The sequence below is a fragment of the Bos grunniens genome, chromosome 3, assembly GCF_055505025.1.
Source record: "Bos grunniens cultivar Pamir isolate PY7600 chromosome 3, Bosgru_T2T1.0, whole genome shotgun sequence".
Classification (NCBI taxonomy): domain Eukaryota; kingdom Metazoa; phylum Chordata; class Mammalia; order Artiodactyla; family Bovidae; genus Bos; species Bos grunniens.
The window spans coordinates 18,998,431-19,024,698 of NC_141167.1; the positions used below are offsets into that span (position 1 = coordinate 18,998,431).

A 26,268-nucleotide genomic window follows, 5' to 3' on the forward strand; every position below is an offset into this window, starting at 1 on the left:
TAGCAGGAGCCGCTTGTCTCTATTCCAGAATATCTGGGGCCTCGGCAGGAAGACTCATAGGCCAGAATCATTTAAATGAGAGGTCAGCAAACTGTGGCCTGGGGCCAAATGTGGCCCACCACCTGTTTCTGAAAATAAAGTTTTATTGGAACACAGCCATGCCCTTTCATACATGTACTGTCTGTGGCTGTTTTCACTCTAGAGCAGAGTTTAGTAGATATGATACATACCATATGTCCTTAAAGCCAAAAATATTTACTCTCTGGCCTTCTATGGGAAAGTTTGCTGAGCACAGAATCCTGGAGACTCGTTCATTCTTGTGTCTGGTGCTTGACACTGGAGTCAGCTATGGGTCCACCTGGGGTTTTCAGCTCTCTTCCTGACATCACTCCAAGTGCGTGTGTCCTGAGAGGGAGAGAGCCAGGCTGTTGCAACCAGGTGTGGTCAGATCTGCGAGGAATCAGAACTCCAGGGTGCTGGGGTCTGGAGGGCAGAGAAGCCTCCCCTGAGAGGGATGCAAAGCCCTGGGGGCCATAGGCAGGCAGAGGGGCTGGGAGAGACCTCCTTTCGGTGACAGTGGCGGGTGCAGAAGCAACGGGGCGCTGTGTCCTGTAGCACTGGAGCTGGGCGTGTTGAGAGCCCAGAGCTAAGTCTAGAGGGGGGAGTCACAGAGGGTGCCTGCACACCAGGCTAAGGGGTTTGGACTTCATTTTGAGGGCGCCAGGAAGGCATGAAGGGTTTTCAGCAGGGGAGCAATGGGGTCAGAATTGAGCTCTAGAAGTGTCACCCTGGCTGTGGTGTGGAAGGCAGATTGGAGGGGGAGAACCTGGGGAGGCAGACCGTTGTGAAGGTGCTAAGGACCTGGGCATGGGGGCTGGCCGTAGGGACCTGGCTGAGCAGCAGAGCTTGGGCCTGATTCCCTGTGGGGTGAGGAAATAGGGCCGGGGTCCCAGGATGGCTCCGTGGCTGCTGGTTGAGCAGTGGGATGGCAGGTCCAGGGGGACCTCCACACCGACATCCAAGCCTGCAAATAGATGAGCTCTCCCCGGAGAAGGGTGCAGAGAGGGGAGAGCGCGGCCCAGGAGCAGCCAGGGAAGGAGCTGGAATGTTGAGGAAGGGTAGATGCAAGGATGGCCAAGGAGGGGGAGCCAGACAGAGAGGGCGTTGGGGAGAGGAGTGTCTCTGAGGCCAGGCTGAGGGGGCTGTGCGAGAGCCTGTGGCTTTGGCGGTTGGAACCTCGGAGAGGTCCGAGTCCCGGGCAAGGAGCCTTTCAGCGGGTTGAGGCACTGTCAGTGGGGGATGAGCCAGTGGATATGCAGGCCCTGCTGGGGTCTGGATCCCTGTGGCTGTAGGGATCTGGGAAGGGAAGGCAGGGTGGAGCACAGGGGAGCCGAGGTGGTGGTATAAGGGATGGGGAACCAGAAGGTCAGGAGGCTGTGGCCCGGGGCGGGCCTCGGGGCGGGGCATGGTGAGGGTCATCAGAGGTGCTGAGGTCAGGGGACGAGGCTGCTGGCCGGGAGAGGGGTCTCTGTGCACAGGGTTATCCAGGGAAGGGAAACAGCGACCAGAAAGAAGGGTTGGCTGGAATGGCGGCACTGCTGAGGGTCCCCCTTCCCATGTTTTTAGTTCAGCGAATGTTTATTATTTTCTCTCGTAATCTAACTTTCCTTCTGAAGATGCTTGAAATGCACAGAATTGCTGAGAGAGCGATGCGGTCCCCATCTGCCCATCCTTGTTGGGGACTCACCCTTCTGTTTCTCACCGCATGTGCCTTCCCTCTCTCTAAAAGCACACTTCTCTTTTGCCAAATGATCTGGAAATAGCCAGGGTCAAACTTGATCACCAGAGGCCACAACGTTGGCTCGGACCTAGAATTTCTTCACAGGAAGAGGCCCCCAAGGCCGTGCAGGCTCTAGGGGGTGGGAGAGGGGCGTCTGTCGCTTGGGCAGGGTGGAGCAGAAGGGGCTGCGGTGGGCCAGCCCTCCGAGCTCCCCAGACCCCCACTGGCTGCGATCCAACAGCAATGTAACCAGAGGTTAACGGGTGTCCTCTTGCCCCGCTGTTTTTGTTCTTTTTCTCTGCAGGTTCCAGTGTCCCCAGTTGCCCGAATATCTCAAGTTAGTTTTTCGCGTTCCCCATCTGGGGCCCACTCTGGCTTCTGTGTGTCTCCTCTACTTCTCTCACCCGTCGCCTCTCTCCTTCCTTGAGCTCTTCTCTTCCCTTTTCCTGTCTTTGCTCCACCTTCTCACCGCCCCGTCTTTTCCTTCTCCATCCCACTCTCTCCTCACCTCGCCCCCTTCCTCTGGCCGCCCCGTCTTGTCTCTGCCTCTCCCACCTCCCGACTCAGTCCGACTCCTTTCTGGTGCCTCTCCCATCTCCTCGCCCCAGCGTCTCCCTCCTCTTCTCTTCCTCTCCCTCTGAGTTCTTCCTCATCACTCTACCGTATCGCCGTACATCATGATCACTCCATCCACATGCTGGGTGCTGGGATGATGAGGTCACAGAGCCTCCCATGGTGACTGGCGCCTTGAGGGCAGGAGCACTGTCCAGAGGAGGGCCTGCGGGCGGGGCACAGGCTGAAGCAGCCCAGCCCCGTCCCGTCCGCCGGCCTCCACCTGGGCGTCTGGCCCTGACCTGGGAGGAGGGCCAGCCACTCAGCACCGTGTCACGTGGCCATGCCCACTCGTGCCCACGGCATACATACCCCCCTGCCCTGTCCCCTCCCGCCCCCCGGCCGCTGTGTGCCCTGCCACCCCTGTCGCCGCATGTGCCGCTGTCTCCATGCCACCAGTGCCGAGTGCTCCATGGTCACACGTGTTCACATGCGCACATATATGCATCGGGCTGTCTCCGCCACCAGCTCAGGCCCCACGCTAACTCTGCTCATGTACCCCCGCTGCTCCCAGGTATGCGAGACCACCCGCCCATCCCCATCACCGACCTAGCTGACAACATCGAGCGCCTCAAAGCCAATGACGGCCTCAAGTTCTCCCAGGAGTACGAGGTGAGACATCCCTTCACTGCCACCCCTGCCACCACCATATGCCTGGCCCCAGGCCAGCTCCTGTCCTGCCTTGGGCCCCTGCTGTGTGTTTGGGGAGTGGGTGGTGGGCTCCAGGCTGCCCAAGAGCACAGACTGAAGGGGTCAGCAGTAGCCAGTGGGGAACTCAGCTTCTTAGGTACTGGGCCTGGTCAAGACCTTTCAGGCACTCCAAGATTAGGACACAAAGTCACATGCCCCTGTGCTAACAGAGGCAGATAGAAGGTCATAAACACAATTAGTAATAATAGCTGGCATTTGTAGAGAGCTCCCTGCCAGCCAGCTCCAGGCTAGGCACTCTGCATGCACCATCTATTTATGTCCTCCTTACAACCCTGTGAAATGGGAACCAGTGTTATCCCATCTTACAGATGAGGAGGCTGAGGCTCTGAGAAGGGAATGACTTGTCTAAGGTCACGTCACTGATGAGTAGTGGCACCCGTCTGGCAGCCTATGCCTGCACACGCGTGTGCTCAGAGTGTCTGTCACAGAGATGGGGAGTCTGGGAGCCTGACTCCTGCCGCCTGGGCTGCATAAACCCTCCTGCTCTGGGTGCTTCCTTCACTGTGGTTTCAACCCTACCTACTCCCAGAAGGCGCTAGTGGTAAAGAACCTGCCTGCCAGTGCAGGAGACATAATAGATGTGGGTTCAATCCCTGAGATGGGAAGATCCCCTGAGAAGAAAATGGCAAACCCACTCCAGTATTCTTGCCTGGAGGATCCTATGGACAGAGGAGCCTGGTGGGCTACAGTCCATGGAGTCACAAAGAGTCATGCAGAGTCACAACTAAACCGACTGAGCATGCATGCACGGTGGGGGCTCAGACTTCAGAGCACTGCTTCACAACCTGGAGTCAAGGCTTCTAGCTCCCAGCTGGAGAGGTGCTTTGCTAGTGAAGGAGGTGATAAGGAGAGCCCAGACTCCCCTGAGGAGTACTGGCGAAGGTGTTGTTAAAGCATCTTCTGCCTCAGCCCCACTCAGTCCCCACTCCCGGCGCAGGCCTGGCACAGGATTCGCCTCGGTGGATGATGGATGGATGGGTGATTGAAGGGCTAGCTCTGCCCTGCCTGTGCATCCACTCCCCTCCAGTCACATGTCCACCCTCCACTGTGCTTGCTGTCCTGGGCACCAGGGCTCCACTTCCAAGGGCTGTGGGTCAGGCTTCTGCAGAGGAAATTGAGCTTGGCAGGTGAATTGATGATCACATCTGCCTAGAGGACAAGGTGCTGCCTCTTCCTGTGGAGCTCCCACTGGGGGGCCTGCCCTGCACAGGGCCCCACCACAGAGGGGATAGAGCCACCGAGTCAGGCTCCCTGCCTCCAGTTCCCGTGAGGCCTTCACTCATCCAGTTCCACGTCCCACTAACCCTTCCTCCTGTGGGGCCCTGCACCCCACTGTCCAGGCCTGCGGTGTCCTTCTCTCACCTTCTGCTGCTTCTCTGCTCCCGTCTGCGCTCCCCTTACAGACCTTCCTCCTTCAGGAAACCACCTCTGGCCACCCTGGCCTGCCAAGAGCTTTTCTGCAGCCAGGATCCGACAGCTCTGTTACCTTTAATGATGAGCATCATCAGGCACTTAGCTTGTGCTTGCCACTGGGAGTGTGGAGACAAGTGCCCACAGGGAGTTCAGTCCGTAGGGAGATGAGTGCAGACAGATAACGCTAAATGTGACCTTGTGCCGTGGTGTTAAATATGCAGATGTGCAGAGAAGGTCCTCTGACAGCAGCACGAAGCAGGCAGGCCAGGGGTAGGGTGTGCTGGGGTCTCATGGAAGTGCTCACTGACCTGGGGAGAGTGACAGGCTGGTGCAGAAACCAACAGGCAGGTGTTGTGCTGTGCTGAGAACTTCGGGTCGTATTCATCTGTAAAAGGAGGGTAATAATAGAGCTGGTTTCATAGGAGGATTGGGAGAGGGAATACAGAGTGCAGAGAATAGCGCCATGCACACGGTAAGATTTTGCTGAGATTCAGCTGTTATCATCCGAAGTGACAAGGAACCATGGAAGGCATTAAGCAGGGAATTGATCATCAGATTGGCATTTTATAAGAATTGTTCTGGCTGCAAGACAGAAAGAGGCAGGGAAAGAGACAAAGGAAAGAGGCAGGGAGATGCCCAGTCTGAGCAGGGGTGGCCCAGCTGAGGCCCTGGCAACAGGGTGGCGAGAGCCAAGGAGCTGGGGGAGCATTGGGACGTGGTGACGGATGAGACGGGGGGCACAGAGGAGTTTGGAGGATGACTGGCAGGTTGTGGCCGCGGCTTTGGGGTAAACGAGGATAGAGCCCTTCACTGAGACAGAACCCCAGCAGCAGAGCCAGATTTGCACAGGGGAGCTGATGCTCAGCTTGGCAAGGGCTGAGACTAAAGAAGTGTGGGGCATCCTGGTGGGATATCAGGGGCCTGTGGGCTCTGCAGACCAGGGCTCAGGGGAGACTCTGGGCTACAGCTGAGTTATGTCAGCTCCAGCATATGGCCGTGAGGTCATCCAGGAAAGGTTGGAGAGTTCAAAGAGGGCCTAGGAATGAACCCCAGAGAAGCACTGTGTCCTGCCTCCGAGAAGGAACAGCCGGAGAGGGAGGAGGAGAGCTGGGCGAGGCCGTGCAGCGGTGTCTGGAGCCCAGCAGCACTGGGTCATGCACAGCTGGCTGCCTCTCACTTCTGCCCTCGTTGGCTAGCTGGGCGCAGGGCTTGAGGGACTTCCCCTGCCCTCTCCCCACCCCTACCACTCTCCTAGGCAAGGGGATTTGGTACCTTGGTCAGAGGAGTCTTCAGTCTGTAACCTTGCTGACCAGTGCCATGGTAGCCTCTGTGCTCCATGGCTGGGGAGCTGGGGCTCAGCCTTCCCCAGCACCACGGCACAGAGCCAGTGACTGTGGCCTGGGAGCAAAGGCAGATGTGGGCACAACCTGGAGGGCTGGGTCTCCTGGGGGCACTAGGTAGAGATCGGCTGTTACCCCACTCCACCTGCCTCCTTCCTTCCCTGCAGTCAATTGACCCAGGACAGCAGTTCACGTGGGAGAATTCAAACCTGGAGGTGAACAAGCCGAAGAACCGCTATGCCAACGTCATTGCTTACGACCACTCTCGAGTCATCCTTACCTCCATCGATGGTGAGCCTAGGGCGGGGCCCCCTCGCATCCCCTGGCTCTCCTCCTCCTCCTTCTTACTGGGTGACATCTCCTCCTTCAGAAGAGGCCCACTGACTAGGTTGGAGGCCCCGAGATAATGCTCTCCCATGTCCCTTCCTGCCTGTAGGTGTCCCCGGGAGCGACTACATCAATGCCAACTACATCGACGGCTACCGCAAGCAGAACGCCTACATTGCCACGCAGGGCCCGCTGCCTGAGACCATGGGCGATTTCTGGCGGATGGTGTGGGAACAGCGCACAGCCACTGTGGTCATGATGACGCGGCTGGAGGAGAAGTCCCGGGTAAGGCTATTCAGGGCCCTGCTGAGGTTGGGGTGTCAGGTATAGATACTCGGCCACCAGGTGACTTCGGGCACCTCTTCTGTCCCTGTGGGAAGACGCCCTTCAGGGGACTTACCAAGTACTATTGTTCTCCTGGGTTGTCCTCGTATCCCAGCTGCTGGGCGCTCCTGGGACGTGGTGTGTTCCCCAGACGCCAGTGGGTTCCTACCGTGTTAATATGTTGTCCCAGATGCTGTCATTTTCCAAGAATGTTAACATGTCCCCCAGTTACTGCATGTTTCTGGGACGTTCACGTGTTCCCTAGATGCTAGAGCGTTGCTGGGGCCTTAACACATCTCCTAAGTTAATTAGTGGAGTAGAGCTGCTGTTATCTGCTTTTGCACAGCAAAGCATTGACTGGAACATAAAATTTACAGAGCTTGAAAATGGTGTATAAACGTTATGGGTAAATTTGGCAGAAAACGCACCTGGTGCAATCTGGTCATGAATAAATGATTTTCAGTTCCATCCCTCGTTCCCCTCGCGAGGGCAGGGGTGGCGGCCTAGTGTGAGGTCCTGATTTGGTCTGGTGAGGGGGTGGTGTGATGAATCTGAGATCTCGGGGGCCAGGGGCCTGGCAGCCAGCACAGCTGGACCTTCCACCGGCTCCTGCCCTGGGCCCTGCCTGTCGGAGCCTTTGGGTCCCTCTAACCCCCTTGCCCGCTCCCCCTGCTATCTCTCTGCAGGTGAAATGTGACCAGTACTGGCCAGCTCGTGGCACTGAGACCTACGGCCTCATCCAGGTGACCCTGCTGGACACGGTGGAGCTGGCCACCTACACTGTGCGCACCTTCGCGCTCTACAAGGTGCAGCCCCGCCCCCGTGCCCGGCCCCGCCTGGGGCCCGTGTCCCGTGGTCTGAGCGTGCTGTGCTGGGGGAGCGGGGGCGAGTGGGAGTCCGGTGTTGGAGGTGTGAGCGGGCCATGCCGGCCGGTGCTGTGGGCGGGACGGATGGAGGCAGCACCTGAGTTCCTTCAGGCTGCCCCGTGTGACTTCTGAGTCCCGTCGGAGAGCCGGGGTCTGGCCTTGGTGTTGGGGCAGGCTGTAGCAGGCATGCTCCTTGCCCACTCACTCCATCTCTGCTGCTGTCCTCCGCAGAGTGGCTCCAGTGAGAAGCGGGAGCTGCGTCAGTTCCAGTTCATGGCCTGGCCAGACCACGGAGTCCCCGAGTACCCGACCCCTATCCTGGCCTTCCTGCGGCGGGTCAAGGCTTGCAACCCCCTGGACGCGGGGCCCATGGTGGTGCACTGCAGGTGAGGGGGTGCTGCCACCAGGGCTGGGTCAGAGGTGAGGGAGGCCTCTGCCCAGGCTGAGTCCTGTTCCCGCAGCGCGGGCGTGGGCCGCACGGGCTGCTTCATCGTCATCGACGCCATGCTGGAGCGGATGAAGCACGAGAAGACAGTGGACATCTACGGCCACGTGACATGCATGCGGGCGCAGCGCAACTACATGGTGCAGACTGAGGACCAGTACGTGTTCATCCACGAGGCGCTGCTGGAGGCTGCCACATGTGGACACACGGAGGTGCCCGCCCGCAACCTCTACGCCCACATCCAGAAGCTGGGCCAAGTGCCTCCCGGGGAGAGTGTGACTGCCATGGAGCTGGAGTTCAAGGTGGGCTCGGGGCTGGGCCTGCATGGCTCCAGCGCCTGGACCGGGTCATGGGGACGGCCCCCCCAAGGAAGCCCGGCCTGACCACCCCTCCCCTCTCGCTAGTTGCTGGCCAACTCCAAGGCCCACACATCCCGCTTCATCAGCGCCAACCTGCCCTGCAACAAGTTCAAGAACCGCCTGGTGAACATCATGCCCTACGAACTGACCCGTGTGTGTCTGCAGCCCATCCGCGGCGTGGAGGGCTCCGACTACATCAATGCCAGCTTCCTGGATGGCTATCGGTCAGCACGCTCGTGACTGCCCACCATGCCTATGAGTAGCTGGGCCCGCGCCTGGCCAGTAGGGGGCACAACAGAGTTGGGCTGGCCCAGAAGACCTGGGTGGGCTTCCTAGAGAGGGGGTGATCTGAGTGGGGCCCCAAGGGACTAGGCAGCCATGGGGAGACTCGAGGGGCAGCAACACCTCCAGCATATCCAGTCTTGTGTCCGCCCCAGACAGCAGAAGGCCTACATAGCCACACAGGGGCCTCTGGCGGAGAGCACCGAGGATTTCTGGCGCATGTTATGGGAGCACAACTCCACCATCATTGTCATGCTGACCAGGCTTCGGGAGATGGGCAGGGTGAGCACACCAGCAGCCTTCCTCAATCGCATCCTTTCCCTTCCAGCCCCGTAAGCATAGTCTCAGACCCTTACTACCACCTGCGGCTCCCAAATCCTCTGGAACCTGGAGCTCGCCTTCCCCGCTCCTCTCTTCCCCACCTCCTCCCCTTCTGACCCCAGGGCCGGGCCCTCTGTCCACAGGAGAAATGCCACCAGTACTGGCCTGCAGAGCGCTCTGCTCGCTACCAGTACTTTGTCGTCGACCCGATGGCTGAGTACAACATGCCCCAGTATATTCTCCGTGAGTTCAAGGTCACGGACGCCCGGGTGAGTGGACAGGGGAGTGTGTATATGTGCATGAAGGTATGTTTGTAACACTGCCTGAGCCCCTCTGGGGTGGGGGCTGCCTGCATGGTACCCCAGCTCCAACCGTAGGAATCTAAGGTAAGGTGTGGGGGCAGTGAGCCCATTTCCCAGTATGGCTTCAGGGTGCTTACCTGTGCTGATGCACTGCCCGCCTGGCCAGGGGGTGCTGCCACTCCAGCCCTGACCCTTGGCCCTGCCACCTCTCCCAGGATGGGCAGTCGAGGACAATCCGGCAGTTCCAGTTCACAGACTGGCCGGAGCAGGGCGTGCCTAAGACGGGCGAGGGCTTCATCGACTTCATCGGGCAGGTGCACAAGACCAAGGAGCAGTTCGGGCAGGACGGGCCCATCACGGTGCACTGCAGGTGGGGCTGACCCCGTGGAGGGCTGGGCGGGTCGGGGGCCTGGGGGCAGGAGCCCTGACCCAGTGCTCTCCCGTGGCAGTGCTGGTGTGGGCCGCACTGGGGTGTTCATCACGCTGAGCATTGTCCTGGAGCGGATGCGCTACGAAGGCGTGGTTGACATGTTCCAGACCGTGAAGACCCTGCGCACACAGCGCCCAGCCATGGTGCAGACGGAGGTATGCAGGCCACTGGCCAGGCTGAGGCTGGCTCCTCCCAGACACATGCCCCTGGCATTGCCCAAGGCGCAGGGGAGGGGTGACCGGACACACTCCCCGCTCAGCAGCTGTTGCCCTGGGTGCCAGTGGTATGCCTGGCTCCCAGCTAGGGTCACACGTGGCAGTCCTTACACGGGTACACAATCTAGGGACAAACTGGGATGGCAGGGGGGAAGCCCGAGCAGATGTCTGGGTCCAGCCCCTGCTCCTGGCCAGCAGAGGCTAAGTCCATGAACCGTTGGCTGCAGTGCATGTGCCCTTGGCCATGTGGGGGGGTATCCGCCCATGCTGACCGGCCCCCTGTCCCGTAGGACCAGTATCAGCTGTGCTACCGCGCGGCCCTGGAGTACCTCGGAAGCTTTGACCACTATGCAACGTAACTACCGCCCCCTCTCCTCCGCCACCCCCACCTGGGGGCTCCGGAGGGGACTCAGCTCCTCTGAGCCATACCGACCATCGTCCAGCCCTCCTGCACGGATGCTGTTGGGACCACAGCATTTCAGGAACATTGCCACACTGCACAGAGAGCCCAGAACTGCCCTGGGCAAGGGGGTGGGCCCGCAGGCAGGCACCACGGCATGGTCTCTGTCCACTAGGCCTGCCCCGGAGCCACTGCGAACTCTCTGTTCTGCTGCCGCGGTTCTCATGCTTCTCATGGGGTGGGGGGGATGGGAGTGAAGCCTCCCTTTTTATACATTAAGTGGGATTATAGACAGGGATTATAGCCTCTTCCCTCTGACTTTTCTTTTTGCAAATTCTTAACTGCAGACTGGGCTGCTGTGGGGGACGGGGGAATAGTTTGTTTTCTCCTTGAGTTCATTTTGGATCCTTTTCTTTGGTACGACTTTCGCTGCTGCAGGACGGAGCGTGCCTTCCCCATGTGTGTGGAGCCGGGGCCGCCAGCCTGAGCGGAGGCACCGCTGATCTGGCTGCCCTTCCAGTCCTGCTGACAAGACCCTGTTTCAGCCAAGTGGAGGGAAACACATTTGGGGGGTTTAATTTCTGTTCCATTTTTCCGTAAGAGCCTTATTTGAGGCCCCACAGACAGTGGTGGGGGAGAGGAAACGGGAAGCCCTCACCCCCAGTCGTCTATTCCAGTGCGTGTGTAACATTCACAGCCCAGACCACAGATGTGTCTGGGGGAGCAGGCGTTCCTCATCACCATCATGTTTTGCAAAGGTTAAAGATAAAGCAAAGATGAAAAACAAACACAAAAAAATCCAAAAAAAGAGAAAACCCAAGAAAAAAAGAGAGGTACCCCCTGGCCTCTGCTTCAAACACCTGAGAGGGAAGGTGACTCTAGGTGCCTGGGGGTTCCCTCTGGGTCCACAGAGCCTGCCTTTTGTCTGGCATTGCAGGATGGCACAGTGTTGGGTAGGCTGTGGGTCTGGCCACGTGGCCGAGACGGTGGGCGCTGGTCAGGGTGTGTGCCACGCCCCACACACCTCAGGGCCAGGCAGGGGTGCGGCTGGCCGTTCAGGTCCAGGCCAGTGGGCCTGGTAGCACACGTCTGTTCTCCGAGCGGGGGCCAGATGACTTCCTTCCCTGGTTTGCAGCTGTCTTCAAAGCCCCCAAGGAGCTCTCTTTTCCACTCCTTCAAGATGCCCTCCTAAACCAATGTGGCAAGACTACTGGACTTCTCTCAATGGTACTATCCTCAACCCTTATTATCTTGGCTTGCTGGGGGGCAGGGAGAGGGCCTCTTCCTCTGGGCAGCACTATCTAGGTAGGTAAGTGGGGGCGGGAAGGGTGCATAGCTGTTTTAGCCGAGGGGCGTGAGACGGGCGTCCCCAGGTCTAGCTAGGCTGTCAAGACCAACAGTCCAGGGTTGGTGATGTTGAATGAGACATTCGTTTTTACCTTGTGGACGCTAGTGCTGTAGAGTTCACTGTTGTACACAGTCTGTTTTCTATTTGTTAAGAAAACTACAGCATCATTGCATAATTCTTGATGGTATTAAATTTGAATAATCAGATTTCTTACAAACCGGGTCTCTCGTCTCCGCTCTTTCTGGAATGCGAGTCTGGGCTGTCAGTCCCTCCGGGTGAGTTCTGCCGATTTCCTGCTCCTCAGGAGACAGTGTGACTGTCCTGAGGATCTGGTGACGAGACAGGCTCCTGGGATGGTGACCAGTTTCAAAAGGGAGCCTGAAGACTGAGCCACCAAGCATGTGGAGGGACCACCCTGACATGAGCCCCAGCTCCCGGGGCTGGCAGCACACCCCTGCCAGATTCTGGGTCGCCACATCTGCTTCTCCTTCACCTCCTCCCTCTCCCTTTCCCCTGCTGTGAGGAAAAGAATGAAACTGCAGCAGTGGTGGCCAAGACCATATGGAAATTGGTTACAGGATACTGGTAATTCCCGCAGTGTGGGTGTCAGACCCAGTGTGGCCATCTGGCTCCTGGACACAGAGCAACATTTGTAGTGGTCTCTCCACTGGTAATCAGATAAGTCCTACCAGGTTGGAACCTTGGAACTTCTGGGGATAAGAGAGACAAAGTCCAGAACAAGTGGAGAAGAGAAATACATGTGATCAGCAGTGACCAGACTAGAGAGAGTATTGTGGTGAGCCCAACACAGAGGTGCTATGGCAGCACCTCACTCTGCAGCGGGATCAGGAAGGGCTTCCTGGAGGAGGTGACGTAGGCTGGATTCTGAGTATTACATAGGCTAAGAAGGTTTTGTTTCAAAAGATGAGAACAGCATTTCCAATGGAGAGAGTAACTTGTACAAAGGCACAAAGGCTTGGAAGCAAGAAACAGACTAACAAATATGATAGATTACAAAGAACACCCATGACTGGGGTAGACAGACATAAGGAGACTGAAGGCAGCTGAGGGGTTTGAGCTGGTTGTGGACCCTCTGCTGGGTGGCGCGCGTCTGTACCACGCTGAACAGAGGCTCTATACCATGCCTTTGAGGCCTTCACTGCCCCCCAGTGTTGCCAGAGGTCTCTTTGGTGGCCGCGGTTTCTCTAGCCCCTAGCTCAGTGCCTGGCGTATTTCTTTTCATTCAGAAAAACAGTGCCAGCATTGCATTATTCTTGATATTAAATTTAAATTTCCTAATAATGAGCCATTAAACACTTTCAAGTGAGGGTAGGTATCAGATTGTCACTTGAAGAGCAACAGTATATGAACTGTATGAGGCAGGCTCTGCATACACTGCTTTATGGACATGATCACTTAGCCTCAGAACAACTTAGCAGGTAGACCACACAGGGCAAGTCGGTGCCAGAGCTGGTTACGGCTGTTCCAGAGCCCCTGCTCTTTCCATTGCCTGGTGCCAGACTCCCTCTTGGCTGTCACCCCCTCCCAACCCACTCCTCGAGGCTCCAGGGCTCCCCATCACAGTGTGAGGCACCCCATCTACAGGTTCCCCGATCAGGCATCTCTTCTCTTCCTCCCTCACCCTCACAACTAGTCACCAAACCCTGCCCTTTTGGCCTCTTCTGCACCTGTTTGATTCTCTGCATTTCCGGGACCCGCCCTCTCCTGCCTGGACTGCTGCCATGCCTGCTCCCTGGTCTGCCTGCCCCCAGCCCTGCCCCAGCCAACCCATCCTCGGCATTGCCACCAGAGTGATTCTGTTAGCAGACGTGACCACAACACTGTCCTGACAAGCCCCGGCCAGGCCTTCACAGTCAGCCCAAACTCCATGGGTTTCTGAGGCTGCAGGACCCTGCTGTGCAAGTAATTTGAAATAGGTATTCTTCATGTGATTCTCACAGCAGTGTGTGGGGTGGGTCCTATTAGGCCATTTTGTAGATGAGAAAATCAGGCCTCATTCACTCATTCAACAGATAACTTGAGCACTTGCCGTGGGCTACTCATCGGGGCACAGACTTCTGCCCAGGTGGTGTTTATCCTCTTAGCAGGAGGATAACATGCACGCAGGAAATAATACATGGATATAGTTTGTTAGAAAACGATAGGTTCCTCAAAGCAGGGAGGAGATTAGATACACAGGGAAGGTTTGGTTAATAATCAGGGTGGTCAGAGGAAGCAGCATTGAAAAGATGGGATTTGAGGAAAGACAAAGCTGCTGATAGATTGGCCTGAACGTCTTTGAAATGAGCATCCAGGCTAAAGGAGCAGCTGCAGCAGAGGCCCTGGGCGGGAATGTGCCTCCTGGGTTGAGGCACGTGTGGCCGTGACATCGTGAGTAGGGGATGGGAGAGCAGCGGAAGATGAGGTTGGAGAGGAATGGGGCAGCTTCTAGGCCATTGGGAGGACTTTGGCAGAAATCCCGGTGTGGTGAGCAGTGGCTAGATACCAGTTCTGTCTTGGAAGCAGAACTAAGAGGATTTGTTTACAGACTGGATGAGAGAAACGAGTCAAGGTTGACCCCACAGTTTTGGTCTGAGCAACTGGATGAAGTTGCCATTTACTGAGATGGGGAAGCTGTACATAGGAGCTGAGGAGTTTGGAAATTTCAGGAGGGTCTGCCTGACTCTCCAGAGCTCTTTCCCCACTGCTCCCTGCCCATAGCTAGAGACAGAATCAGATGCATAGAGGAAGAAATATATATATTTAGAAGGAAATACACCAAAAGCTGTGAGTGTGGGTGGCTTTTTCCTTCATAATTTTCTAAATTTTCTGAAAGACTATTTTAAAAAGGAAAAACTTTTAAAATAGTATACCCAATACTTCATTTTATTTCACCATGCTACGCCTCTTGGGGGAATCTTAGTTCCCTGACCCAGGGAATCAAACCCATGCCCCTGAAATGAAAGCGCGAAGTCCTAACCACTGGCCTGCCAGGAAACCCCTGACACTTCATTTTTTGGAACAACAAAAATCTTCCATATAGAAGTGTAAAACATTAAAGTTTCCACCGTTTCCTTGCCCCCCAACTCCCTGGGGGGAATTCCAATTTATTCTTTATTATTCTGGGCATTTTATATGAATCTTGAAACATGTATAAACTTTATTTTTATACAACTATCGTCCTGTTGTTCATAGCTTTCTGCAAATTGCTCTTTTCATATTAGTGGGAGCTTCCTTCCATGTTTTTACCTGAGTGACTGAACTGAAACTGCTACATACTCTTCTATTATGGATATGCCATAAAATTTTTTAATGGTTATTATTGTCGCTTTTTTATTAAAGGAAAAAGTAGATACAGACTTTCTGGGTGCTATAGTGGATAAGAATCTGCCTGCCAATGCAGGGGTCACAGGTTCGATCCCCAGTCCGGGAGGATTCCACATGCCATGGAGCAGCTAAGCCTGTGAGCCGCAACTACTGAGCCCAGGAGGCTTAGAGCCTGTGCTCCACAACAAGAGAAGCCACCTCAACGCAAAGCCCGCACAAGGAACCAAGGAGTAGCCCCTGCTCACCACGGCTAGAGGAAGCTTGCGCACAGCAGTGAAGACCCAACACAGCCAAAGTTGAAAAGTAGATGCATACCTTTTCTTTAATAAAAATAATTTAAATCATGCCAACAGTCTTAAAAGACACAAAACCAAAGGTAAGGTTTCCTCCCTCCTCCCCACAACAGTTGCACCCCCTAGAGCTTCTGATTTTAGTCGTTTGGGTGTAAGCAGTACATCTTCCACAGTAAGCTGCATAGTAGCACACCTGGTGCTGCTGCTGCTGCTGCTAAGTCGCTTCAGTCTTGTCTGACTCTGCGTGACCCCATAGACGGCAGCCCACCAGGCTCCCCCGTCCCTGGGATTCTCCAGGCAAGAACACTGGAGTGGGTTGCCATTTCCTTCTCCAGTGCATGAAAGTGAAAAGTGAAAATGAAGTCGCTCAGTTGTGTCCGACTCTTCGCAACCCCATGGACTTCGGCCTACCAGGCTCCTCTGTCCACGGGATTTGCCAGGCAAGAGTACTGGAGTGGGGTGCCATCGCCTTCTCTGACACCTGATGAGTCCTCACAATAAAACCTGTGGAATTCGGTCAATTTAGGTGAACTCCCACCTGTTCCTCTTGATTTTGTTATATATCTCTTTTCATTCTTTACAAGCTCTCTCATGACTAAACAATATATTTAAATATTTATTTCCTGATTTATCATCCTTTTGACTACCCTCTATGAAGAATGAGAAAATTAGCTTACTCTCCTTGATTCTCCCTCCTCCAACTACCATTTTTTTATTTCTCATTGTCAAGGTTTATAATATTTTCTGATCTGTTGGTGGAGAAGGCAGTGGCACCCCACTCCAGTACTCTTGCCTGGAAAATCCCATGAATGGAGGAGCCTGGTAGGCCGCAGCCTATGGGGTTGCTAAGAGTCGGACACAACTGAGTGACTTCACTTTCACTTTTCACTTTCATGCATTGGAGAAGGAAATGGCAACCCACTCCAGTGTTCTTGCCTGGAGAATCCCAGGGAAGGCGGAGCCTGGTGGGCTGCCATGTGTGGGGTCGCACAGAGTTGGACACGACTGAAGCGACTTAGTAGTAGTAGTAGTAGATCTGTTGGTATAATTGTCTGATCCTAAATATCAAAAACCTATAAACAGCATTTTAACTGGATGTTTATGAAAAATCTTTCAAGCATCAATTTCAAATAAGTCTCTACTTTTTTATTTCCTTCCCTTCTGGAGCACACTCCACTCCCACAGTTTCTTATACAGCATTTTGAGCCTTTTTCTTTACTTTGGTAGAATACCTCTCACAAATTTTTTCTCATAGGATTATAAACTTTCTGATTATTGTATTCCTAAAAATATCTTTTTCTTACATTCACTCTCAGTTTTAACTTTGTCTGGCATGGGCTTCTTTATTGGAAAAAAAAAAAAAATTGGGGATATCCCTGGCTAAGTGATATCCCTGGGGATATCACTGGTTAAGACTCTGCACTTCCAGAGCAGGGGAGCGTGAGTTGTGAGTTCAGTCCCTAGTCTGGGACCTAAGATCCTGCATGCTTTGCAATGAGGCCAAAAAAAAAAAAGTTTCCAGAAACTTTTAAAGCTATTGTTTCTAGTACTGTATGAACCAGTTGTTGAAGGAGGAGGGTTATATATCACTGTTGATGCTTTGATAACAGGTTTCTTTATCAAGTTACCTTGATATTTGCTTGATCACCAATTTGATTTTTTTAATTGTAAATTCTGAACTTAAACCCAGTTCAGGCTTCACTTGGGAAGAATGACCCTTGACTCAGGGATCTTGGGCTTGTGCTTTTCTCAGCCCTGGTTTATCCATCAATCTGAGTTCATCTACTTACTATCTTTCAGAATTTTTCTGTTTGAGAATCCTTTGGAGTGTAGCTAATATGAGTATCTAAATTGGGGTTTTCCCCCAAAATACTTATTTGTTTAGGTCACCTTTCTCCCTGTCCTGATTGGTAATGCCTCCTTTTTATCACATTTGAAGTTCTTATAAGTACAGAGTCCACTCTACTCTGGGCCTGAAGTTTGTTTCACTTGTCCGTTCATCTAGTCTAAGCCAGAACTACTCATTTAACTTGCATGGCTTTGTTTCATTATCTGACACAGCTACCTAGTCCCCCATCATTATATTTTTTCTGAAAACTAATTAGTGCAAAAAAATAATAATAATTAGTGCCAGTCCCTGTTTTTCCTTTACTAGATATTAAATTATTTTTTGAAAACTCCATCCTCAATTCTGATTGCAGATTTTATTGATAAAATTGACAACAATGTATCTGAAGAATATATGTTAATGTAAAAGAAAGAAAACCTGATTGGACTCCAAATGAAGCCTAAAATTTAAAGTCAAAAGTAAGCGTGCCCATCCAGCCCTGCTGAGAGGGAGGAAACACTATTAGATATGTGCAGCCATCCCAGCTTCTAGAACGGGGGCTGTAAGGCAGGCAGTGCAGGCTGTTAGCATCCCCAGGGTCCACAGCCCAGTGCTTTAGATGTTATGCTCTTCTTCAGCTCTCGGTTCATCTCTCCTTGAACCTTTCACTCCAGCCTTATCTAAATACCAGAGTTTCTCAGGCACACCTTGCAAAACTTTTGTAACAATCAAGGGGTTAAATCTAAATCTTTCAAATCAATAAGAACAAAAGTAAACACCCTAATAGAAAAACAGGCATGGACACAAATAGGCAATTTACAAAAGAAGATACACAAATTCCGATAAAATAGGGGAAAATACTCAGCCTCACTATTAATCAAAGAAGTACAATTGAAGGAACAGGAAGGTACTAGTCTGCGACAATCAATGGACAAACAAATGCTAATATGCTGTGGGGATTTGAACACCCAGGTGGCGCTGCTGGTAAAGAACCCACCTGCCAATGCAGGACACCTAAGAGACTCTGGTTCGAGACTCCATGGGGCCCGGAAGATCTGGAAGAGGGCACGGCAACCCACTCCAGTATTCTTCCCTGAGACTCCCATGGACAAAGGAGCCTGGTGGGCTACGGTCCATAGGGTTGCAAAGAGTCAGACATGACGGAAGCAACTTAGCACACACGTGCATATTGCTAGTAGGGATATAATCAGCTTCTGTCTTTTTAGGGGGAATATTTGCCTTGTCTATCAAAGGCTGTAAAATATGCTTTGCCTTTGATTCAGTGATACAATTTTAGGAATGTATATAAAGGAAACGATCATACAAACATTTTAAAAAATCTATAGGCAAAGATTCATGGCAGCATTGCTTATAATACTGAAAAGTTAAAAACAACCCAAAATAGACAAACACAAACATAGCCTACAGCCTGGCTCAAGTGAATTTGGAGGCCATCAGTATATACATCACTTGGGAGCATTTTAGAAAATGAAGCTCAGGCCCCACCCTAGACCTACTGAATCAGAATTTGTATTTTGACAGTTTCTTAGGGCATGTGTAAAAGAAAAAAGCACAGGCAAAGATATACACTAAAATGTTAGCAGTGATTTTTCCAGGTGGTGATGCTCTCTGTTTGGTTTTCTGTTTGTTTTTATTATTGTTGTTGTTTGCATCAACTCCCCATCCCCACCCCAGTGCGCACACACGCACGTGTGCGTGCACACACACACACCTTTATGGACTTCAACTGTAAAAAAGGAATCTCCATACTATTTTTCCCATGCTAGTAGTTGGGGCCAAAAACATAGAAAAGGTTCTGGAAACTTCAGGACAAATGAGGGTCCTCCACCCCCTGGCAGGACAGATTAGATGTGCCCCCTCCCTGGATGCTTCTCCCATTCATTCTCCAAACAACACATCTCCCAAAGAGCAAATCTGATCTTGTCAACCCTCCTTAGAACTATTCTGAAAGTGAAAATGTTACTCACTCAGTCTTGTCTAACTCTTTGCAAATCTATGAACTGTAGCCCCGCCAGGCTCCTCTGTCCATGGAATTCTCCAGGCAAGAATGCTACTGCTGCTAAGTTGCTTCAGTCCTGTCTGACTCTATGCGACCCCGTAGACGGCAGCCCACCAGACTCGCCGTGCCTGAGATTCTCCAGGCAAGAACACTGGAGTGGGCTGCCATTTCCTTTTCCGATGCATGAAAGTGAAAAGTGAAAGTGAAGTCGCTCAGTCGTGTCTGACTTTTAGCGACCCCATGGACTGCAGCCTACCAGGCTCCTCTGTCCATGGGATTTTCCAGGCAAGAATACTGGGGTGGATAACCATCCCCCTCTCCAGATGATCTTCCTGACCCAGGGATCAAACCTGGGTCTCCCACACTGCAGGCAGATTCTTTACTGTTTGTGCCATCAGGAAAGCCCTGTAATCCAATTTCCCAATGCCCCTGCATTGGCAGTGCAGTCTTTTTTTTTTTCCAACTTTTTTGATAAATTTTATAGAAAATTTCAAACATCAATAAAATTGAAAGAACTTTACAGCAAGCACTCCTAAATCTACCATTAAATTCAGTCATTAACATTTGTATACTTACTTTACTCCATATTTATCCATCTATTTATCCCTCTATCCATAAATCTATCTTAGTTTTTTATGTAATTCAAAGTAAATTTCAGGTATCAGTACATTTCTGATACTTCAGATGCTTTAATATGCATATATAACCAGAATTCAATGTTTTCCTCATAGCTTTCTTTTTTTCCTGTTGATACAAAGCACAGACACAGATGCACAAATCTTAGATGTTTTTTAACAAAGTTTTGACAAATGCAAACAGACTGTGTAACACTGACAGCATGCTTCATCACAGTCATTGCCCAATCCAAAGTACAATCACTGATTTTTTTTTTTCCCAGAATAATTTTGCTTGTTTAGAAATTCTTGTGAAAAGAAAGTGAAAGTGAAGTCATGTCCGACTCTTTGCCACCCCTTGGACTTGTAGCCCACCAAGCTCCTCCATCCATGGGATTTTCCAGGCAAGAATACTGGAGTGGGGCAGTGCAGTCTTAACCACTGGACCACCAGGAAAGTCCTAAATGTAACCCAATTCCTTAAAGGCTACAAGGTCCTGTTGGATCTGCCCTGTCATTCCAGGGCAATGAAGTGTATTTCCCTCGGGTGCCTAGTTCTCTCCCATCCTTTCACACATCGTTCCCTACCTTTGCCTGGAAACTCAGCCCACCACCTTGCTGACTGCCTCCTAGCCCCAGGCCTCCTGAGGCCAGGACATCGTCTCTTCCAGGAAGCCTTCCCAGGAATGGTTGCTGCTGCTGCTGCTGCTAAGTCGCTTCAGTCGTGTCCAACTCTGTGTGACCCCAGAGATGACAGCCCACCAGGCTCCCCCGTCCCTGGGATTCTCCAGGCAAGAACACTGGAGTGGGTTGCCATTTCCTTCTCCAACAGGAATGGTTAGGGGTCCCAATAGCATAGGCACCTGGTCTATGGCGCTACAATCGGGTTGTCAGATTCATGAGGGCTGAGGCTGCATCCCCGTGGCCTTTGGTCTCTGCATTGAGTGGGGACATTTTGAGGCCCAGATTCAGTGACATCCCTAAGGTGTCTGCTGGCTCTGTCATTCAGTCCTCTCAGGGGCAGTTCTGGCTCAGAACATGGCAGCTGCCTGGGACTGGCTATTTTTGGGGGTGCGGCCCAGCCCTTGGGAGGATGATGAAAGGAGTACATATTTCTTTAAAGCAGAAGACACCCCTACTCTAAGGAGGATGCCCCTCACAAACATGGGTGAAGCCCTTCGGCCTGCCCCAGGGCCTGCCCCTCGATGGTCCCTGTTGCAAATGCATTTTCTTGTTCCTCTCCCTCTGATGGGCACTTTCTTTATGAGAATGTGTCCATGGTAGACAAATGCAGAGGTGTGGTGGGAGGTGCCTAGATGCCCTTCCTGGCACACCTGAGCCAGGACAAATCCTCACAGAATCCTCTTTTGGCCCCTATCTTCCCCACCCTCGACCAGACAGCCTCATATCCAGCTGTGCTGTGGGTCCAGTAACCATATCACTGTGTTGATATTATTCTTGCTTCTTCAGCTATTCCCATACTAAAATAGGGGGGAAAAAAAGAAATTATGTAGGCAGTGGTGGAGAAATTAAATGCAAATTGGCATTATAATTATTGTGTGATTCATCTGTCTCCTCCATTGGACTGTGAACTTTTTGAAGATAAGGACCCTTGCCTTCCAGCCTAAAGGAGGGACTCAATAAATGTTAAAAGGATAACAGGGCTTACTAGTTTGCGTTAGTGGTAAAGAAACTGACCACCCAATGCAGGAGGCATAAGAGATGTGGGTTCAATCCCTGGGTCGAGAAGATCCCCTGGAGAAGGAAATGGCTACCCACTCCAGTATTCTTGTATCTTGTATTCTCCAGTATCCCCTGGAGAATCCCATGTACAGAGGAGCCTGGAAGGTTACAATCTATAGGGTTGCAAAGAGTCAGATACCACTGAAGTGATTTAGCACAAAAAAGGATAACAACAGACTGGTTCAAGATTGGGAAAGGAGTATGTCAAGGGTGGATATTGTCACTCTGCTTATTTAACTTATATGCAGAGTGCATCACACAAAATACCAAGCTGGATGAATCACAAGCTGGAATCAAGTTTGCCCGGAGAAATATCAATAACGTCAGATATGCAGAAGATACCACCATAATGGTAGAAAGTGAAGAGAAACTAAAGAGTCTCTTGATGAAGGTGAAAGAGGAGAGTGAAAAAGCTGGCTTGAAATTCAGCATTCAAAAAAAAAGATCATAGCATCCAGTCTCATAACTTCATGGCAAATTGATAGGAGGAAAAGAAACAGTGGCAGACTTTATTTTGGGGGCTCCAAAATCACTGTGGATGGTGACTACAGCCATGAAATTAAAAGACGCTTATTCCTTGGAAGGAAAGCTATGAAAAATCTAGACAGTATATTAAAAAACAGAGACATAACTTTGCCAACAAAGGTACATCCAGTCAAAGCTATGGTCTTCCCAGTAGTCATGTACAGATGTGAGAGTTGAACCACAAAGAAGGCTGAGCACTGAAGAGCTGATGCTTTTGAACTGTGGTGCTGGAGAAGACTGTTGAGAGTTCCTTGGACAGCAAGGAGATCAATCAATCCTAAAGGAAGTCAACCCTGAATATTCACTGAAAGATCTGATGCTGAGGCTGAAGCTCCAGTATTTTGGCCACTTGATGTGAAGAGCCAACTTATTGGAAAAGACCCTGATGCTAGGAAAGACTGAAGGCAGGAGGAGAAGGAGGTGACAGAGGATGAGATGCTTGGACGGCATCATCGACTAAATGAATATGAGTTTGAGCAAACTCTAAGAGATAGTAAAGGACAGGCAAGCCTGGTGTGCTGCAGTCCATGGGCTGCAAAGAGTTAGACATGACTGACAGACTGAAAAACAAAAAGGATAAAGTGGGAGGAGTTTGATCTGGCCCTGAGGCAGGATGAAAATCTGATTGTTGGGTGGATTATGTTAATAAAGCCACTGGATGAGCAGATCTATTCAAATCCCTGAAGGATGATGCCATCAAGATTTGGCATTCATTATGCAAACCTGGAAGACCCAGCAGTGGCCACAGGACTGGAAAAGGTCAATCCTCATCCCAATCCCCAAGAAGGGTAGTACCAAAGAATGTGCTAACCATTGGATGATTGCAATCATCTCCCTTGCTAGTAAGGTCATGCTTAAAATCTTACATGCTAGGCATCAGCATTATGTGAACCAAGAAATTCCAGATGTCCAAGCTGGCTTTAGAAAAGGAAGAGGAACTAGAGATCAAATTGCCAACATTCGCTGGATTACAGAGAAAGCAAGGGAATTTCAGAAAAAAACATCTATTTCTGTTTCATCGCCTACGCTAAAGCCTTTGATTGTGTGGATCATAATAAACTGTAGAAAGCTCTTAAAGAGATGGGAATACCAGACCATCTTACCTGTCTCCTGAGAAACCTTTATGTGGGTCAAAAAGCAATAGTTAGAGCCCTGTATGGAACAACTGATTGGTTCAAGATCAAGAAAGAAGTACGACAGGGCTGTCTGCTGTCACCGTGTTTGTTTAACCTATATGCTGAGCACATCATGAGAAATGCTGGGCTGGATGAGTTACAAGCTGGAATCAAGATAGGCGGGAGAAACATCAACAACCTCAGATATGCAGATGATACCACTCTAATGGCAGAAAGTGAGGAAGAACTAAAGAGCCTCTTGATGAGGGTGAAAGAGAATGAAAGAGCTGACTCAAGACTAAATATTTAAAAAAAACTTAGATCATGGCATCTGTCCCCATTACTGCATGACAAATAGAAAGGGAAAAGGTGGAAATAGTGACAGATTTTTTTATCTTGGGCTCCAAAATCACTGGACAGTGACTGCAGCCATGAAATCAGAAGACAGTCGCTTCTTGGCAGGAAAGCAATGACAAACAGAGACAGTGTGTTGAAAAGCAGAGACATTACTCTGCTGACAAAGGTCCTATAGTCAAGGTTATGGTCTTCCGAGTGGTAATGTACGGTAGTGAAACCTAGACCGTAAAGAAGGTAGAGCACCAAAGAATTGATGCCTTTGAACTGTGGTGCTGGACAAGACTCCTGAAAGTCCCTTGGACAGCAAGGAGATCAAACCAGTCAATCTTAAGGGAGATCAACCCTAAACATTCACTGGAAGGACTGATGCTGAAGCTGAAGCTCCAGTATTTTGGTCATCTGATGCGAACAGATGACTCATTGGAAAAGTCCCTGATGCTGGGAAAGATTGAGGGCAGAAGGAGAAGAGGGTGTCAGAGGATGAGATGGCTGGATGGCATCACCCATGCAATGAACATGAACTTGGGCAAACTTCGGGAGATGGTGAGGGACAGGGAGGCCTGGCATGCTGCAGTCCATGGGGTTGCAAAGAGTCGGACATGACTGGGCGACTGAACGACAACATGGCTGGGCTGCCAGAATACCAACTTTTAGAATTTCTTCTCCCAGCTCTTCTGAGGCCCTTCCCTTCCTTTCTCCTCTCACCCTAGGCACAGACCCTAGTCAGACCCTAGAGGGTCTTCCCACCTTCAACCTCCTCATCTAGGTGGGGTCAGCATCCACCACCCCAAACTTTACCCTCTCCCTGATGAACTGCTTGTCACCCCATGCCCCACCCAATGAAAGGAATGGCTCATATGGAGATATACCAAGGAACAATAGCTCTTAAGGAAAGAAGAAACAGGACTTTCCTCATGGTCAGTGGTTAAGAACCCACCTGCCAGTGCAGGGCACACAGGCTTGATCCCTGGCCTTGGAAGATTCCACATGCCATGGAGCACCAGAGCCCATGCACCCTAGAGCCTGTGCTCTGCAACGAGAGACGCCACCACAGTGAGAAGCCTGAGCACCACAGTGAAGAGTAGCCCCCGCTCGCCGCAATGGAAGAAAGCCTGTACAGAGCAACAGAGACCCAGTGCAGCCAAAAATAAAGTTTTTAAAACAAAGAAAGAAGGATCAACCAGGACCTGGACTGGACTTTGACCTGTGATGAGGTTTTTGGCCCCAGAAGCAGACTCCTCAATCAGCCCCTACAAAGACCTTGTGTCCCAGGCCTCTTTCCAGGGATGGCCCCCTCTAGCCTCCCCTCGGGCACATTTTCAGGGCAGCCTCTGTCGTTCCTCCCATCTGAGCTCCTACATGGTCCCAAAGATTTAAATCCAAGAAACACATGGCATACATCTACGCTGTGCTGTAATAATGCCTGCTAGCACCACTCACCACTTATGTGCCAACCACTTTACCTACATTGTTGAGACTGAATTCCTCCAACAGTCTTGTAGAGTAGCTCATATCAGTATCTCCTTTTGCAGCTGGAGACTAAGATTCAGAGAGGTCAAGCAACTCACCCTAAGCCACACAGCTACAAGAGAAGTTGAATCTAAATTTGAACCCGGATCTGTGTGACTCCTGAGCCTGAATGCTTAAGCGTTATACAAAATGCAACCTGTGTGGTTTCATATTCCTGGAGTGTACAAAAGTCCCTTCCCTTAGAGGCTTCGCTGTATGTTGGGAAACAGACATTAGTCACAGAGATCTTAACGCACTTATGTAATTACAGACTCTCCTAGATACTCTCCAGGAAGAATGCCTAAAGCAAGGAGAACAACACAGAACCAGACTGGGAGTCAGAGAGGCTTCTGTGAGGAGATAGTCTTTAGTAAACCTAAACACAGAAATGGTATGGACCTAACAGAAGCAGAAGATATTAAGAAGAGGTGGCAAGAATACACAGAAGAACTGTACAAAAAAGATCTTCTCAACCAAGATAATCACGATGGTGTGTTCACTCACCTAGAGCCAGACATCCTGGAATGTGAAGTCAAGGGGGCCTTAGAAAGCATCACTACGAACAAAGCTAGTGGAGGTGATGGAATTCCAGTTGAGCTCTTTCAAATCCTGAAAGATGATGCTGTGAAAGTGCTGCACTCAATATGCCAGCAAATTTGGGAAACTCAGCAGTGGCCACAGGACTGGAAAAGGTCGGTTTTCATTCCAATCCCAAAGAAAGGCAATGCCAAAGAATGCTCAAACTACCGCACAATTACACTCATCTCACACGCTAGTAAAGTAATGCTCAAAATTCTCCAAGCCAGGCTTCAGCAATACGGGAACCGTGAAATTCCAGATGTTCGAGCTGGTTTTAGAAAAGGCAGAGGAACCAGAGATCAAATTGCCAACATCTACTGGATCATGGAAAAAGCAAGAGAGTTCCAGAAAAACATCTATTTCTGCTTTATTGACTATGCCAAAGCCTTTGACCGTGTGGATCACAATAAACTGTGGAAAATTCTGAAAGAGATGGGAATACCAGATCACCTTACCTGCCTCTTGAGAAACCTATATGCAGGTCAAGAAGCAACAGTTAGAACTGGACATGGAACAACAGACTGGTTCCAAATAGGAACAGGAGTATGTCAAGGCTGTATATTGTCACCCTGCTTATTTAACTTATACGCAGAGTACATTATAAGAAACGCTGGCTGGAAGAAGCACAAGCTGGAATCAAGATTGCTGGGAGAAATATCAATAACCTCGGATATGCAGATGACACCACCCTTATGGCAGAAAGTGAAGAGGAACTAAAAAGCCTCTTGATGAAAGTGAAAGAGGAGAGTGAAAATGTTGGCTTAAAGCTCAACATGCAGAAAACTAAGATCATGGCATCTGGTCTCATCACTTCATGGCAAACAGATGGGGAAACAGTGGAAACAGTGTCAGACTTTATTTTTGGGGGCTCCAAAATCACTGCA

General features: G+C 51.2%; 1 protein-coding gene across 9 annotated transcripts in view; it reads left to right on the plus strand.

The window, feature by feature from the left end:
* Positions 1–11,692, plus strand: part of PTPRF (protein tyrosine phosphatase receptor type F) — an 84,327-nt gene extending 72,635 nt beyond the window's left edge. For 5 of the 9 annotated variants that reach the window (XM_086383824.1, XM_086383846.1, XM_086383813.1 and 2 more), the window contains 13 exons: positions 2,085–2,117; positions 2,907–3,004; positions 6,024–6,147; positions 6,293–6,468; positions 7,194–7,313; positions 7,605–7,759; positions 7,835–8,120; positions 8,223–8,401; positions 8,615–8,741; positions 8,924–9,049; positions 9,298–9,452; positions 9,532–9,667; positions 10,018–11,692. In XM_086383824.1, the coding sequence (XP_086239950.1) occupies positions 2,085–2,117; positions 2,907–3,004; positions 6,024–6,147; positions 6,293–6,468; positions 7,194–7,313; positions 7,605–7,759; positions 7,835–8,120; positions 8,223–8,401; positions 8,615–8,741; positions 8,924–9,049; positions 9,298–9,452; positions 9,532–9,667; positions 10,018–10,086 (1,784 nt within the window). In that variant the 3' untranslated portion in view covers positions 10,087–11,692. The remainder of the gene's footprint in view (positions 1–2,084; positions 2,118–2,906; positions 3,005–6,023; positions 6,148–6,292; positions 6,469–7,193; positions 7,314–7,604; positions 7,760–7,834; positions 8,121–8,222; positions 8,402–8,614; positions 8,742–8,923; positions 9,050–9,297; positions 9,453–9,531; positions 9,668–10,017) is intronic. The other 4 variants (XM_086383848.1, XM_086383868.1, XM_086383838.1 and 1 more) reach the window with 1 other exon arrangement.
* Positions 11,693–26,268: the final 14,576 nt, after the last annotated feature.